Below are 17,418 nucleotides of genomic sequence, written 5' to 3'. Positions count from 1 at the left end.
TTTAAATATCTATTAAATACTAAATTGTCATCATTTAATTTGTTTATCATATAAAAAACTCATAATCTAATTATTTATTTAATAAATACTTTTAACTTAATAATAATTAATTAATATTTATTTTAACATCATTTACATATTTTACAATTGTACACATATTTATTTCTACATTTGTACCAATAATTTTATTATATTTGTCATTATTTAATTTGTTTCCCCAAACAAAAAATCTCACAATTTAATTATTTAATTAACAAATATCTTTATACTTAAATAATAAGTAATTAAGTATTTAAATTACAAATGTACCAATAAAATTTTTACACATGTATATTTTATTACCATACATTTATCAACTATTTAATTTATTTAAAACATAATATCCATTAAATAATCATAATAATTATAAAACCATAATAATAATAATTTTATATAAAACCATGATAACAATTAAATATATATAATGCATATATTCAAGAAAATTCTTGATTTTTCTTCCATTTGCAGCCTCAATTTGTGTAAATGGCTTAATTTCCATTTTGGCCCTTTATACTTTCTTTTAATCTATAATTCAATTTTTACCCCTTATTCAATTTAGTCTTTTTTACTAATTACTCTAAATTAAGCTAAATTCACCTAATTAAAACTTAATTAGACACACTACTAAACTCATAAATATTTCTAATAATTATTTTTGAACTTATTTCACTAAGACGAAGGCCCTATACCTCACTTTTCTGGTACCTGTAAATTTTGGGTCATTACATGGGCCATGTTGATCAACGGCGCCGAATCCTTGTTGACCTTTGCCTTTACGTCTTGTAGGACGAGAGACCAGAGCTTTTCAATGTTGACGATTGGGCAATAAAACTTGTTGCAGAGCTTATGGAAGTACCTCATACCCACTTTCCCAAAATACCCAGGGTGGTACTTGTCGAAGAGGATTCGATGGTGGTGCATACCTCCGGCATTTCCTCGACCTCCCAGATGCTTGCGCTACTTACCGATACGGCCATGCCCAGCGCTTGCGTGGCCACGCTTCTTACAGTTCTTCTTGAAACGGGTTGTCATTGTTGGTAATCAAATTGGTGCGGTTTTTTGGAGGGAGAATGAGGTAAGAACGGATGAGAGATGACAAAGGATTTGTGGGGATTCTAATCTATATATTAAATATTTTCATTTGGCTTACGTGAATTTCACATCTTTTTCGTGGCTTTTTCTTTCCTTTCTTTTTCTCCTAGACAAATTACTTCAATATACATTTTTTACGATGTCACAAAGATAATCAATGAATGGTTGGTGAATATGAATTTTTTTTTTACTTTTTATTTTATTTTACTTTGGGTTTTTAAAATTCTATTTTTTTCTTTCATCACAATTTTTTTATCACGGATTTTAATATTCTTATGAAATTAAAGACTATATGAAGACTATAACATTTTTTAAATATACGGTCTCTCATTGATAAATTTAGGTATCAAATTAGACCACAAAAAGCTTAAGTAATAAATTATTTAAAAAAAATCATTTTCATGTAATATTGGGCGAAAAAAGGTTATGTACTAAGTAAAGGTCAAAACTTGTTGTTAATCCATGTACTTGGGCATAATTTGAAATTCAATTTCAATCAAAATTTATCAATTTTGCTAGTTGATTAGGCTACTTTAATATGGTTGTACATATGATTGACGGAAATAAACATATTAAATTGATAAAAATTGGTGAAAATTATTTACTGTGATAATGATTAGATTAAGATTTTAAAATTGAAAAAGTATGAGTGCTTAATTTTTAATTTTTTAAGTACAAGAATTAAATAAAAAATTTTACTAAAGTATAGCGACTAAAAATAATTAAATTTAAAATTATTAACTAAATTTAAAATTTTAGACATATTACAAGATTAATAAGAAAAGTTAACTGTTATTGTTTTGGGTGCTCTACAACACATTATCTTGCTTTCATAAACTTCATTCAACCCTCATTTAAGTTTTAGGAACTGAACTCCATTCTCATCATTCAAAATTTTATATACACCAAAATATATTACAATATTAATTACAAATCTTTTCAAGCTTTCTTATAACTATTAAACTAAAATATCATGTTAAAGAAATTTAAAAAAAAACACAATTCTTACTTTGTTGAAACATTTTCTTTCTAGCTTTGTTTTAAAACACTAAAACTCATGAAATGATAGATTAACATTTGAAACATTGATGGTGTAAATGAGTTTAGAAGGTTTGTTTTTCAAGTGATTTAGCAAAATTTTGAGTATTTACTTTTTGAGAAAATTCAAGAAAATGCAAAGGAAAATGAGAGAAGAAGAAAAGCCTCCATGAGAAACGATGGCCAACTATTACACAACTGATAAGGGCTGGCTTCTTCTTAAATTTTCCTTAAAAATTGTCTAAATGGGTCAAAAGCCCAAGTCCACCCATGAAATTCTAAAGTTTTTAAAATTAGTGCCCCCTCTTTTAATTCAGGCTTTTTTATGTAAATAATATAAAAATAAATATTTTCTTTTCAAAATGGTATCCCACCCTCATGAATTACGGAAATGGGGTGTTTGGAGTGGTGGAGGGTAGTGTATAGGCGGCGCTACTCTTATTTTCTGATAACCGTCAGTTATCAGTTAAAAAATATATATTTTTAATAGGTGCAGCCTTGTTGATGGACGACACTATTAAATACAAATCTAGTGTAGGTATACAGGTTTAATACAAGTCTAGACTAGTGGTGCCAACCTGATAGGCAGCACCAGTAGTGCCAATCTCATAGGCGACACCGATCAAGCATTCCAGTATTTAAGTAGTGTTTGTGAAAAAAAAAAGAAAATTCAAGAATAGAAAAAAAGGATTTTTTATAGAAGAAGAGTAAACAGGTAGAGAAGATGTCACAAGGTTAGTAAATATGAAATTCATTTTTTTTACGTTACATTAATTTTTTTGTTTGAAATTGTATTGAGAAATTTTTTTTAACAGATTAGTATTGAAGATGGATAATCAATTTTACATATGCGTTTATCTTGATGGAGTAATTTTGACAACAACAGTTGGATGTATATTTGAATGTCACCAACAAATAGCAATGAGATTTAATAGAAATGCATCGGTTGATGATATTAAGGAAATGATTAGTGCAAAAATTGTTAGATGTTGTGAGAGAAGGATCTCGAAACTTTTCTACAAGTTTCCAGTTTTGACAGATCCCATCAAATTCACTGAGATGAAACTTGTAGATAATGAAGACGTGGAGACAATGATCATTCTTTATTGTAGGAATTGAAGCGAGGGAAATGCACCAATTCAGTTATTTGTCGAGTTAGCTTATGTGGAGTCAGCTGAAGGACCAAGATTCGTTTATAGTGGTTTTGATATCGTACGCTAATAGCCAACTAAAGATCCAACCCCCTATAATGTGCATAATGTATACTCGAATGGCGCACATCACCTCCCACTCAATGGCAGTAATGAGTAAATGCTCGAAATTAGTCTTCAGCCATGAGAACCTCAAAGCCATAAATTTTAACTCAGTATCACCGGGTGAGACCCTTAGTAGGTTATAGCAAAGAGCGGTCGACTTAGAGGTCATATTTACACCCATTAACGTACTCCCGTCAATTGGGAGCACGACTTGCAATGCAACATCCTCCCGAGTGATGGTGCACTCCCAACACGGCAAATGAAAAGTGTAGGTCTCCGGGTGCCACCGCACAACCAAAGCAGATATTAATTCGTACTGCAAATCAAACTTTCAAATCAATGCCGCTAATCCGAATCCAACTGACTCCAAGTATGACATTAGTCGTTCATCTGGCTGATATCCTAAACCATTCACACGACCTCTCAATGTGTGGTACGGACCCTGACACTATTATACTACAGAAATTGTTAATATAACCTAATTTAATTTCATAAAACGTGGAACTTGTTATAAGAGGACCCATGAGTAACAAATAACAATTTTATTACCATCTCATTAACCGTTTTTTATATGTGATCATAATCTTTAATCAAAGAGCCCATTTAGATATCTGCAATTTAAAAAATATGAGTTCTATTAGTTTATTGTAAAAAACATATTTCAGTAATTAATTTGTATTTGGACATTTTTATCCCACTAATAGGGAAAATATTATTAAAATACAAAAATGTGACACTCTAACACAAAGTTGTGAATAACACATTTCGATAATTAATGGGTAAGTTGACCCATTTTAAATAATTAGAAAAACACCTAAATATAATACAATAAATATTGTACAATAATATCATTACAAAAGACTAAAAAAATTTGTCCACATCACATTTTTTGCTATACTATTGCAGTATATAATAAACTTATTTATACTAGTTCAGTAATTAACAAAATAAAAATATATCATAAATTACAACTCAATGGTTACATCTTTTATCTACATAAAAAACAAAAAAAAAATGTTAAAATAACAAAAATTATCAAAACAAAATAAACCTAATTAGATTATATGTTATTATCTACATCCAATAATAAACAAAAAAAATGCCCTTCAAAAAATATAACAGAAATATATTTGCACACTCTCTTTCAAACAACTTCATTTCTTACAAAATAGTACCTTACAAAAATAATTTAAAAAAAATCAAAATCTCAATAAATCAAAAACATTTGTCAAATAATTCAAAAGACAAAAAAAAAACATTTATAACCTATAAATCACAATAAACACTAAACTAAATAAATAAATTATAAATACTAAAAAATTACCTTTTTCGATTTTTTTTTGTTAAAACCTTAAACAAAATCCTCTTTAGATTTTTTAAACCATTTGTTAGACACTAAACAAAGCCTTCTAAACCTTTATTTTTTAATTTTAAACAAAACTCCCTAATTCCTTTTTTTTAGACCTTAATCAAAACTTTTTTATCCTTTTTTTTATTCAAACTCTAAATTCTAATAAAACCATTTTCTTCAAACCCCAAATCCCTAACAAAATCCTTTTCTTTTCGATTCTCATTTTTTCTCCTTTCTTTCTCTTCTATCTTCTCCTTCTTTTCTTTTCTATTATGTTAATCTTCTCTTTTTCTTTCTTTTTTTCCTTCTTCTCTTGTGAATCTGTTTTTTTTTTCATTTTAGGGGACCATGGTTATAAGGTTCCCCAACCTCGAATTCACGAGACTCTTAAGGTTCTCGTCCCATCACCACACATCAACCGCAGGGGAGTTAAGGCTGACACCGATGTTGCCTGTCAGGAGAGCTTTACCAGTGACGCTTGACACGCAGCCTTCACTAGAGGTGATCATGGGTTGGGTCGGGCCGGGCCGGGTTAGGTTCGGGCTGGGCCCAGACAAAATTTTAGGCCCGTCTACTAGGCCCGGGCCCTGCCCAACCCAAAATATGGGCCTAAAAATTTGTCCAAGCCCTGCCCGAAATAAAATTGCTAAGCCCAAGCCCGGCTCGGCCCGACCCATATTAATTTTTTTCTTATTTCATTAAATAAAAAAATTTAAAAATATAATAAATCAAATATATTTAAAAACATAAAAATAAATATTAAAACAAATTAAAATGATACTAAAATAATTATTAAAACAATACACAAATTGACAATATAATAAAAAATAGTTATATTAAAATTTTAAAATGATTAAAAATAAAATAAAAAAATATATTAATATATAATTCAGGCCGAGTCGGGCCGAGCCCAGGCCAAAAAAATCTTACACAAGGCCCGGCCCGTTTTCTAAACGGGCCTTTTTTTTGCCCAAACCCATTTTTCGGGCCTATATTTTTACCCAAACCCTTCCATTTTTAGGGTGGGCCTTCGGGCCGGGCCGGGCCGGGCCACCCAGCCCATGATCAGTTCTAGCCTTCACCATATTTTGTCAGTTTCCCCCCCTTTTTTTTCCATTTTGTATTTGTATTCGGGTTTTGTAGTTAGGTTTTTTGGTGCTACTTATCACCAAGGTTGCACCTATTAAAAAATCATTTTTTTAACTAATTACTGATGATTGTTAGAAAATAGGGGTAGTGTTGCCTATGCACAACCCTCCACCACCCCGAATGCCCCATTCCAGTAATAAATCGAGGTGGGATACCATTTTAGAAAATTTTAATTTTTTTATATTATTTACGTGAAAAAGCCTTTTAATTCATGATTCAATTTTCCAAACAAATTTCATATACCAAAACTATAAGTAAAATAATATTATCACAAAAAAGAATTGTATGAAACAATGACATCATATCATCTATATTCCTTTTTCATTAGTTTAATGCAACATCCGCATTTTCATCTTTAAAAAAATCAAATCCAAACGAAAATCCTGAAATTCAGGATGAAATTGTTGATATGACTAGGGGTGTTCAAATGGTTAACCATTCGATTAACCGAATCAAACTAATATTAACCGAATTAACCAAACTTTTAAATACTTTAACATTAACTGAACCAAAATTTTTTCAAAAAAAATTAATCGAACTAAAATATTTCGGTTAATTCAGTTGGTTAACTGAATTAACCAAAATTTATATGTTTTTTATTTTGTTAAAACGAGTATAAAACATATTAAAACAAAATAAATTGGTAATATTCATTTGACCGAATTATCCAAATTAACTGAATTAAAAATACATATAATTTGTATTATTAATTATTAAGTTTGGTTAATTCGGTTAATTACCCGATTTTGAACCAAATTAACCAATAACCGAACTTTCAAAAAATTATTAACCGACCTCCGGTCTAATTAGATCAATTAATCGACCGATTAACTAAATTAGATCGGTTTGGTTGGTTAATTCAATTTTAACCGAAATTTAAACACCCTTAAATAGCATTAAACTATAGGAAAGAGATAATATCCTTATTTTGTGCAATCCTTTCTCATATTATCAAGTACACATTAGACTTTCAACATGTTTATCTCCAAAAAGAAGTTTGCGAGAACTGTATAATTAGTGACAAAAATTTGTCACACATAAAAATATAATATATTATATAAATTTTAATTTAAAAATAATATTTCATATATAAATTTTATATTTTGAAAAAATTAATATTTTAAAAAGTTGAATAGATTTTTTTTCTAATAATTAGAAGTTAATAAATAATAATGGGTTGTTTAGTTTGTCAAAAATAATGAATAGTTTTAATAAAGAACTTTTTTTAAGTAATTAGATTAAGAGTAATTAATATAATTTATTTAGTTTATAAAATATTTAAATAATATAATTTTCCCTCTATTTAAAAAATAATATAAATAACTATCATATGATTATATATAGTTGAAAGAAATAGTGATTATATATATATGAGTAAATTGTTAAAATAGTCACTTTTGTTTGCTTCAAGTTACATTTTAGTTATTTATGTTTGAAATGTTAAGTTTTAACCACTTACATTATCGTGTTGTAAAATTTTAGTCATTGAGTCATTAATTTTCGTTAACGGTGTAACGATAAGTTGACATGGCATGTTAAATTATCATTTCAAACAAAAATTTTAGGTTAAATTATACAATTGATCCCTATATTTTTTCGTTTTAAGCATTTTAATTTTTCTTTTATGTTCTTTTAAATTTCTTTTTTTTTTCCTTTATTTTCCATTTTCTTATGCTTCTTTCTCTACTTTCCTCCCTTCTACATTTCTGATAATGCTCTAGAATAACGTATTTTTATGTATTAATCATGTGTTTATTTTGGGCTTGATCCTACTAATTTGAGCTATTTATGTCTTTTTATCAATTAGGGACTGATTTGGAGGCAAAAGTAAAATTAAGGGACAAAAGTGCGAATTTGGAGACACAATGGGCTGATATGCGACGCAGGAAAAAGATTGTGCCAAAAGTGCAAGCATGGAAGACACAAGGACTAAAAACGCACAAAGAAGATATTTTATTTTATAAGACTCCATTTTAGTAGGATAATTAACATTAAGATAATTATTAGGATTATTTAATTTTAGGATTTTATTTTAATTATCTTTATTTATCTTTAATTAATTGTATTTATCTTTTTAGAATTTAAGTTAAATTAGACTATCTCCCTAGCACTATAAATAGGGGGTGAAGTGACTTTATTGGGTGTTCATCTTTTTCTGTAAACACTTTCCCCTGAAAGTCTAGGCTTTTGTTTCTTCATATTTTCTTTCAATAAAATTCTCTTTTCCATTTTTATATTTATTTCTTTTTCCACCATTATCATGAACCACTAAAACCTATCTAGCCGAAAGTTGTTAATATTCCCCAAAAAGGGTTCTTGAGGCCTAGAATCCGTACTTAGCCTTCTCACCAAGTATTCATCGTTTCTCCGCACTACAGGCTGACGCTTTCGTCCATGGCTCTTAAGAAGTAAGCTTTTCAGCATATGCAAAGGCGGTCGCTTTGTATGTTTTGAAAGGATTGCATAGTCAGTTCGTTAACTTACTGCGTCAGAGGTTGGCGAGCCAAAGAGACAAAATGGTGTGGGATTCGCCATTGAGAAGCGTTGATCTAGCATTGATTACTGGCTAGAGTCAAGTTCCCTAAAAATCGTAAGTCTAATCTTTGGAGCTGGTGGTCGTAGGCGTCCTCTTCTACTATAACTGGCTTACTTGAGTTGAGAAGAGTCATTTAAAAGCCAAGGATCGAACCCAATGCGGAATGAGACATCTGGAGGCTGGAATTTACCAATACGAATTTCTTTTCTTTTAACTCTCTTTATTATTTTTATTATTTTCGTAATCACAATTTCAGTCAACTTTAGATTCTGTTTTTCATTCTTTTCCAAATCAAATCTTTAATTCTGTTATTTTTATTTTTTTCTGCTACGCAGGTTTTTTTGGGCACGATTCTACCCAGGATTTCGAGAAACAAGCATTTGTATAATCCGATCCCTGAGGATTCAACCTTACTTCCCCTTTACTGTTCTTTTTCATTATCCTACAGGGAATAGGATATTTTTGGTGCTCTCAACGACGCATCAATTTCTTTTTAAAATAGTTTTTCTATATTTTTCATTTGTTAAAACTAGTCCTTATACTTTTATTTCTTTTTGAACAATTTAAATTTTTGTTCTTTTTTTTTTCTTTTTTTTCTTCCCTTTTATTTTTCTCTCTTCTTTTATTCTTCATTGCAGAAATATAATCTTTGCCCACCAAATAAACCAAGTCCTTGTTTCTTTCACATTATTCCTAAATTGAATTTCACTCAAACCCGATTCTCAATCATTTTTAATCAAATATCGATTTGAATATAACCTAATTTCTAAACTAAATTGGGGTGAGAATATGCGAAACAAGTTTTATTTTGATTTAAGCTTTTGCCTTTTCTTTTTCCATAAACATAAAAAAAGTTTTAACAAATGGAAACAATAGAAAAACTAAGTTAAAAAAAATGAGAAGGGAGGAAAACAAAAAGAGAACCAGAATAGAATAGAAAATAAAGAAAAGAAAAGGAAAGTTAAAAGAACATAAAAAAAAATTTAATTATTCAAAACAAAAAATATGAGGACCAATTATATAATTTAACCTAAAATTTTTATTTAAAATGATGATTTAACGTGCCACATCAGCTCACTGTTACACCGTTAACGACAATTAACGACTTAGTGACTAAAATGTTACAACATGATAACATAGCTGACTAAAACATAACATTTCAAACACAAGTGACTAAAATGTAACTTAAGGTAAATAAAAGTGACTATTTTTATAGTGTACCTATATGTATACATGAAGTAACTTAATTTTTAACTCCATCATCCAGCCTTCCATTTTTCTTACAACATGTGTTCATAATATATTATGTCATTATAAATTAAACCTGATTAAAGTTGAACTTTTGGAATAAAAGTCAATAAAAAAATGATGTTTAATAAATTGCAATTTTTTATTGAGAAGCATTTTTATATTAATTAAAAATGAGAAAGCATGTTTATAGTAATTATATTATTATATATTGTGTGAAAGTATGTATACATTGATAATACAATGAGAGATACAATGAGAGAAACTAAAATGGGGCTATCAACAAAATATCCATTTAATTTCGACAAAATTTAAAAAAAAAAATTCTAGACTCCTTAAAGAATTAATTGTATTTATCAATTTCATCCCGGAAGTGGGGAATACGAGGCAAATTTAATAGAAAAGTCGGATTTATTTGGTTGAAAGCGAGCAGTTTGCGGAAATGGAATTTGACTTTTAATGATGTAATACATCACATGTCCTGTGGGTATCCCCCGTCTTTGGTGCTGACAACCTTAGTGCTTAAATGCTTCCCTCGTGCACGTTCTTTCTTTCTTTCAGTTAAAGTTCCATTCTTTTTGTCTTTCTTCATTACCCATCCGGTCATTCCTTTACCACGTCCAAAACCCGCCAACAACTTGCATTTCTTCTTCTGACAACTTCTCTACAATGAAGGTCCATTCTTTTTTTCCACATCAATATCATGCAATCCAGCTCTTAATGTATTTTTTTTAATTTGATGTTTTTTACTTATACAGGCGTTGCTAATTGGATTATGGTCAGTTTGGGTGTCTGGGGTTCTCCTTATTGCTCTATCTCTTTATGCTACGCAGAGGTTGCCACTCTCCACGAATCCTATTTTCAGCCATACAAGTTTTAGCGACCTTGACACCCCCAAAATTACTATTTTCACTGCTCCGGCGCCGTTTACAGGTTCCTCAGGGACTAAACAGAGTCTAGCTATTCGGTCATGGCTTGCTTTGTCTCCACAAATCTCAGTCATTCTCTTTAGTCAACACCATTCTGCTGCTTCTTTTGCCAAATCTTTAGGTTCCCGGGCTTTGGTTGAATCCGCTATTGATTTCACGTAAGGAATTAATTTATCTTCTTTGTAGGAATCTTTATATCCTTATTCATTGACTGGTATAGAGACTGATTGGAAAATATCACTCAACTTCTAGAGTTATTTTAGCGGTGACTTTGTGGGCATTGATTAACATTCGGTTCACAACAATTTCAATAGGTTTTTTTGCTGTCTTTGGATGATATAGGTTTCTTGGGGTTCCTTTCTTTCATTCCATGGTGGCAAAATCACGGGCATTTAAATCTGACATATATGTTTTTATGGATACTGAAACTATTCTCCTCCCTGACTTTGTGTTGGCATTGAATTATGCTCATAAACTTGATGATGATTGGCTCCTTTTTGCTTCTCCACGAGATGTTCCAAATTTCCCATTCTATCTGGATGAGGATAGGAAACATTGGCTAAAAGATGGCCAAAGGATAAGAATTCAGGAGGTACGTATAGAATCCACATCGAAATTGGAGATCTAGTGGGAAAAACTTCATTTGACATCACTGTCCATTTCATCAGTTGCAGGATACTCTTGGCTCAAGTTGGCAGTGGAGTTGTTGTGACAGTAGAATGGTCATAGCATGGAACAATGGGGAGATGCCCTTACATCATGGGGTGCTTCCTCCTTTCCTATATGGAAAGGGAGTTTACAACCATTGGCTAATCAACGAGGCTTTGTCTAGTGGATTAAGGTTCGTGTTTGATGCCAGTTGGACTATCTCAAACATTGCCCTGGGGGATTCAAGTTATCAGTCTAACTGTTTCGTTAAGAGTTCCAATGTTTCGGATATTGAAAAGGGAAGTTGGGAGTATGATTGCAATTCTCATCTTGCAGCAGTGTATGGATTATCATCTCTTCACGGATTTAATTATTCTGCTGTGATGAAACTTGTTAAATGTGATGGCCGATACCTTCTTATTAATGCCACAGAAGATTTCCTTCATACATATGCCTACAAAAGGAAGAGCTTATGGAAAAGACACATCCCAAAATGCCGGAGATCAAAGACAACTTTGGCTTGTGTTGTTAGAACTATAAAGACGCAGAACGAAACGTCAGGTTGCTCTCTGAAAGATGGATCGGTTCACACAAAAACATTAAAGCTTTCCTATTCCTTAGAGTCACTTCTTGCTATCACTGCAGACGAGAATAAGACAGTTGTGCTCACGGTTGCTGGATATAGTTATAAGGACATGCTAATGAGTTGGGTCTGCAGATTGAGGCGCCTCAGAATCACAAACTTTTTGGTTTCTTCACTTGATTATGAGACCTATCAGTTCTCCGTAATGCAGGTATTTCCTCTTATTCTTCTATAGCTAATCTTAGTTTTAATAACTATTTGTATTCTGTGAAAACAGATTTTGGAACTAAATCAGAAGTTATGACATGATTTATGTAGAATAAGTATAGTTGTTGCTAGAAAATATTGCCTTTGCCTCTTCATAAAATCTATTTTAGATTTTCTTCTGGCTAGGGATTGGCCTAGGATGATTTAAAGACCTTGTTTGTGGTAGTTTTCTTGTTTTCTCTCTTCTACGGTCACAGTGTCTTTTTTTTTTCTTTTTGGTCCCCAAAATATAAGATCTAATAGCATTAAATCCAAGTTCTGTAATGGTGATGATTTACTGTCCTTGTAATCTTCTGGGAATTCTTTCTGAACATTCTCCGCCAAAACATTCTGGACCTTTTTCCGGCATGCATCTGAATGAAGGATTCTGTTTTGTTCTAGGGCCTGCCTGTTTTCAATGATCCATCAGCTCCAAGTAATATTAGCTTTAATGACTGCCACTTTGGAACGGAATGCTTTCAGCGAGTAACCAAGGTGAAATCCAGATTGGTTTTAAAGATACTGAAGCTAGGATACAATGTACTTTTGAGTGATGTGGATATATACTGGTTTAAAAATCCTTTGCCATTGCTTTCCACTTTTGGTCCTGCCACTCTTGCCGCTCAGTCTGATGAATACAACCAAACAAGTGAGTATTACCATAGCACTTAGCACTATTACTAAAGTGAATAACCAATTCTTTCCACAGTTCGGTAATATGAACTACTTTCTATTTCTAGTGTCCAGTTTAGGAAGAAAATGGTTATTATCTATTTCTTTGAATTCAATACTAGATTGCATTTAGCATCCACATCAAAGGACCGTGAAAGCATAACATCGACAGTTGGTCTGAATGGAAAATGCATCCTAGGTTTTATCTTAGTATTGTTCCCTTGCAGGACCCATAAACTTACCTAGACGCTTGAACTCTGGCTTTTACTATGCACATTCTGATGCCCCCACCATTTCTGCGATGGGAAAGGTAGTGAGGCATGCTGCAACTTCTGGCCTAACCGAGCAGCCAAGTTTCTATGACACGTTATGTGGTGAAGGGGGTTCGACTCGCAAGGGTGATAATAGATGTGTGGAACCTGGGACAAATTTAACCGTTCATTTCTTGGACAGAAACCTTTTCCCGAATGGTGCATACTTGGGGCTATGGGAGAGAAAAAATGTGAAATCAGCCTGCAAGAAGCAGGGTTGCCTTGTTCTTCATAACAATTGGATTAGTGGAAGAGTAAAGAAGCTGGAGCGTCAGGTAATATCCGGCTTATGGGACTATGATATTACTACAAGGATGTGCTTGGTGTGATCTAAGAATTAGTTGGCTTGGAGTTTCGTAACCTAGTTGGGTAACTTTGGAATTCCTGTGGAATATAACAAAAGAAAATGCCATTTTTGCTTGTGTAATGCCTTGGTTTCATCAATATTTCTGTGGGAGAATATTAAACTAGATAAGCCGGCCATAAAAATACAAACTGACATCCAGAGCAGGTAAGGCAGAAGAATACACAACCTTAAAACAAAGAATGGTCCATGCAACAGAATATAATGAAACATCTGGATCAGGCGGCTATTGATCCACAGCTATGCCGAAGAACTGTGCTGCATTCTGTGGGTTGGTTAGGCATGGCAACCAGGATTCTGGAAGCAAGAAAGATGCGCGAGGATCTCCGATGTCAGTTGACTTCTCGCAATCAAGGGATATATCTGTGAGGATAGTTCATGCAGGTGGGCAAGAGGAACTATATCAAAATGCCGTTCCTGTATCCCATCTGATGAATAAATATCCAGGGATGTGTATTGCACGTCCGGAAGTTTTTACGAATCCTGATGAGTCCCTTTTATGGCCTGAAGATAGCCTGTTGCCTGGCCAAAAGTATTACATTATCCCATCCTCTACAGTGGAAAAACTGAAATATAGACACAGGAAGAAGCTTAAATTCAAACAAGCTGCTGAAGGTAGAGAAGATATGTCAGATGCAAGGATCACTTGGATATATCTGGAGAAAACTTGGAGGAATCTGTTAATTCTGCACAAGAATTCTATGTTACCAAGCCTTCCAAGGTACCTAAAGTTCCAAAGGAGAGGGTGTCGAAACATTCATTGCGAAGGAGTAGAAGGGTAAAGAAGCCTTTTGTACCTCCACTCCCAAGGACAGGATTGTTGCGGGAATCAGGTTGGGAACCCAGTTTAACTTCTATACAAGAACTTTCTCCATGACTCTTTTTTCTACCTCCCAAGTTTTTTCTTCTTTTTCCTCTGTTCTTGTTTGGTTATGCAATCATATGCAAAAGAGTGAATTGCTCAATATTAACTTGAATAAACTGAACCATTTTCATTTGTCATGTTGTGTTAGAGGGCCTTTTTGAGAAGCATGCTGATTCAATATTATTTATCCTTTGAGATATGCTTTTCATGCCATGATTACTACTTGATAAGATTATTGGAAAACATTCTTTGCACCAGTTTGGTTCTGGCGGACTGAATGCTCTTTAAAATGCTCAATTGAATTCGTGCCCAAGTAATTATTGTGCTCTGTCATGGATCTTGTGTTTACAATGAAATGGTAAGCATCCAGAGTTACCTCTACCAGCTTTCTTGCATAACTTTCCAAAAGAGTTCAAGTGAATATTTTAGCAAATACTATATGAACCCTTACGCGAAATATCCAATTTGGACTCATCTTACCTGTGTTAATAATGCTTTGGCTCTTTCTAGTTCTCGTACAACTAGCTTTGCTTGGCAGATGAGCGCACTACTGCTGAGCTAATATCTTGCTGCAGCAACTACTTTGTTCTTCTTCCCTTAGCTTTGACTTTTTTTTTTTAATTACTCTTGTTTGATATTGTTATGCACCTTGACGTAGGATCTAGTCATAGGTCTAGACGAGAAAGAATTCTTACATCAACCTATAGTTATTCAAAGGGCAGATTTTTCCTTATTTCATATTGGCAGCCTTTTATAGACTGTTAATAATAAAGAAAAGAGTTTTAATAGAATTTGTAACTTAGAGTTTATGAAGGAAATAAAAACCTATTATAATAGAAAAAATGAGGAAAACTAAAACTCTTAATAAAACCTGATATAATAAGTAAATAAAAAACTATCCTATTGTAATAAAAGCGACCATATCATTACTCCCTTCTCGGAGTTTGAGCTTGTCCTCAAGCTCAAATTCAGAATAAACTTCAGAACTTTTCCAAAATCATCTATCTCATCGTCATGTTGTTTGCCTTCAACATTTGATACTTCTATCCAAAATAACCTTTTACATCCGTGTCCCATGGAATAAGACTCGTCACAATTATAACAAAGCCCCTTAGCTCTTCTTTTCGCCATTTTTGTCTGTGTCAATCTCTTAATAAATGGTGCAGAAGAACCTATTTTCCCGTTGTTCCTTGTTGGTTCTGTTGTTTGTCCCCCTCCCTTTGCAATGCTCTTTCTTGTTGGAATGATTGAATTATTTGCTAGTGTTTTGGGAAGTTGGCCAGTTCATGATGGCTTGAGATGACAGTTTGGAAGAGACATTTTGTTTACGTTCTAATGTTCGAGCCATATTCATTGCAACTTCAAGGTTTTTCGATTGTTGCATCTCAATATCAATTCTAAGTTCCTCTACCAACCCGACAGTAAAGAGTTTACTTGTTGTTGAGGTTTAAGATCAATAGCCCTAGCCAATAGTGATTGAAATTGGCATTGATATTCCTCTATAGTCCCGGTTTGTCTCAAGTTGGCAAGTTCCCTTAAGGGGTTATTATTCATAGGTGGCCCAAACCTTACATGACAATAGTCTTTGAAGCGCCCCCAATCAAGATTTGTCTCATCTTTTTCCATTTGATCAAACCACAATTATGCCTCTCCTAAGAGATGGAATGAAGCTAAGCTTACTTTGTCTTCTTCGTTAGTTCGTTAATTGCCAAAAAAAAATTGCATCTTTTCAACCACTATAAAGGATCTTCAACACCATCATAAGTGGGGAATTCCATCTTAGGGGTGGCACCATACACCCGCCGTGTTGCAAGTATGAATTCCTTTTCCTGCATTCGTTGTTGCCCTGTTTTTCATTATTTTTCTCTGAATCCCCTTTCGCTATCTTTTGGACCGAAGGAGATAATATCGCACCTGCTCCTCTAATGCTTGTTGCCTTATAGCCATTTGTTCCATAAAAGCCTCCAGTTTGGTTGTCAAAGTCTTTTCGTCACCCATAACGGTTGGCTTTGATATCAAGTTATTATGCATCTTGGTGTAGGATCTAGTCACAGGTCTAGACGAGAGAGAATTCTTACTTTGACCTATGTTTACTCAAAAGGTAGATTCATCCTCGACTGAACTCCCTCTCAAAATAACATTTCTTTTTTTTATAGAATAACTGTTTATCTCCTTATTTCATATTGACAGCCTTTTATATATGGTTAATAACAAAGAAAAGAGTTCTAATAGAATTCCTAACTTAGAGTTTATGAAGGAAATAAAAACCTAATATAATAGAGAAAATAAGTAATGATATAGTAAATAAATAAAACCAAAATTCCTATTGCAATAAAAGAGTCCATATCAAAATACATACCCAAATATGAGTATAAATATAACTTTCAAATACACGAAAAAACATAAAAACCCAAATCAGATACATACACATATTTAACACTCACAACTGAATTTGAGTAACATAGATTTTTTATATTAGAATATGAAGACCAAGTCATATTACTACCATTCCTATGTGGTAGATATTATGATGCCATCAGTAGATAAAAGCAATCTTCACAAAACAGAAGATATTCTTCGTTTTAGCTGTTGGTTTTCTGGCGCTGTTCCCAACATAGTGTTGAAGTTAACCTGCATGCAGCACATGAAACAGCTAAGGAGCAGACCATGTAGCGCAAGTCATGCGGATGAAGTGCATGCAACTCGTAAAAGGTCAAGCTGCTATATGTTGTCCGGATGAAATACAGCAGCATACAAATGTACCTGATGTTATTCAGATAAAGTATTTTTGTGTAACAGGCAACCTGTATTTGATCTGACAACTTTTTGACTGGATAAAGTTTAGTCAACCTAAGCAGCTTTAGACAGTCCCTAGGTTACTATTGAGGTGTTTTTGTGCAAGTTTCTTTTAAGCAAAAATTTATTGCCTTTCCAATGTAATAGCTTTATATATGTATTTTTTCTTAACAAAGATGTAAAAGAGAAGTCAAATTTTGTTTCTCCTTCAACATCTAAATTTTGCTTCTATTTTTCTTCTTTCAACACAAATTTTAGTTCTTTTGTTTTTTGTTTTATGATAAAAAACCCATCA

The 17,418-nt window shown here is 32.6% G+C and overlaps 2 protein-coding genes across 2 annotated transcripts; both read left to right on the top strand.

Annotated features, from left to right (window-relative positions):
- Positions 1-10,226: 10,226 nt before the first annotated feature.
- Positions 10,227-14,519, top strand: LOC107886541 (beta-arabinofuranosyltransferase RAY1). The gene is made up of 6 exons (XM_016810535.2): positions 10,227-10,384; positions 10,468-10,796; positions 10,981-11,230; positions 11,307-12,080; positions 12,518-12,764; positions 13,015-14,519. Exons 1-6 carry the CDS (start codon positions 10,379-10,381, stop codon positions 13,425-13,427), a joined length of 2,019 nt encoding a protein of 672 aa, XP_016666024.2. The 5' UTR covers positions 10,227-10,378; the 3' UTR covers positions 13,428-14,519.
- LOC107886542 (uncharacterized) lies at positions 13,705-14,519 on the top strand. Its single transcript, XM_016810536.2, has one exon. It carries the CDS (start codon positions 13,705-13,707, stop codon positions 14,242-14,244), a length of 540 nt encoding a protein of 179 aa, XP_016666025.1. The 3' UTR covers positions 14,245-14,519.
- Positions 14,520-17,418: the final 2,899 nt, after the last annotated feature.

This window comes from Gossypium hirsutum, chromosome A03 (assembly GCF_007990345.1).
Source record: "Gossypium hirsutum isolate 1008001.06 chromosome A03, Gossypium_hirsutum_v2.1, whole genome shotgun sequence".
Taxonomy (NCBI): Eukaryota; Viridiplantae; Streptophyta; class Magnoliopsida; order Malvales; family Malvaceae; genus Gossypium; species Gossypium hirsutum.
This window is presented reverse-complemented; position numbering and strand designations above follow the sequence as displayed.

Excerpts from the sequence above, each read along its gene's own strand:
- LOC107886541 (XM_016810535.2), top strand. Across the intron at positions 10,797-10,980 it reads GAATCCGCTATTGATTTCAC|GTTTCTTGGGGTTCCTTTCT; the intron begins GTAAGGAATTAA and ends TGGATGATATAG. Across the intron at positions 11,231-11,306 it reads AAAGGATAAGAATTCAGGAG|TTGCAGGATACTCTTGGCTC; the intron begins GTACGTATAGAA and ends CCATTTCATCAG.
- LOC107886542 (XM_016810536.2), top strand. The coding sequence starts at position 13,705 with ATGCCGAAGAACTGTGCTGCATTCTGTGGGTTGGTTAGGCATGGCAAC.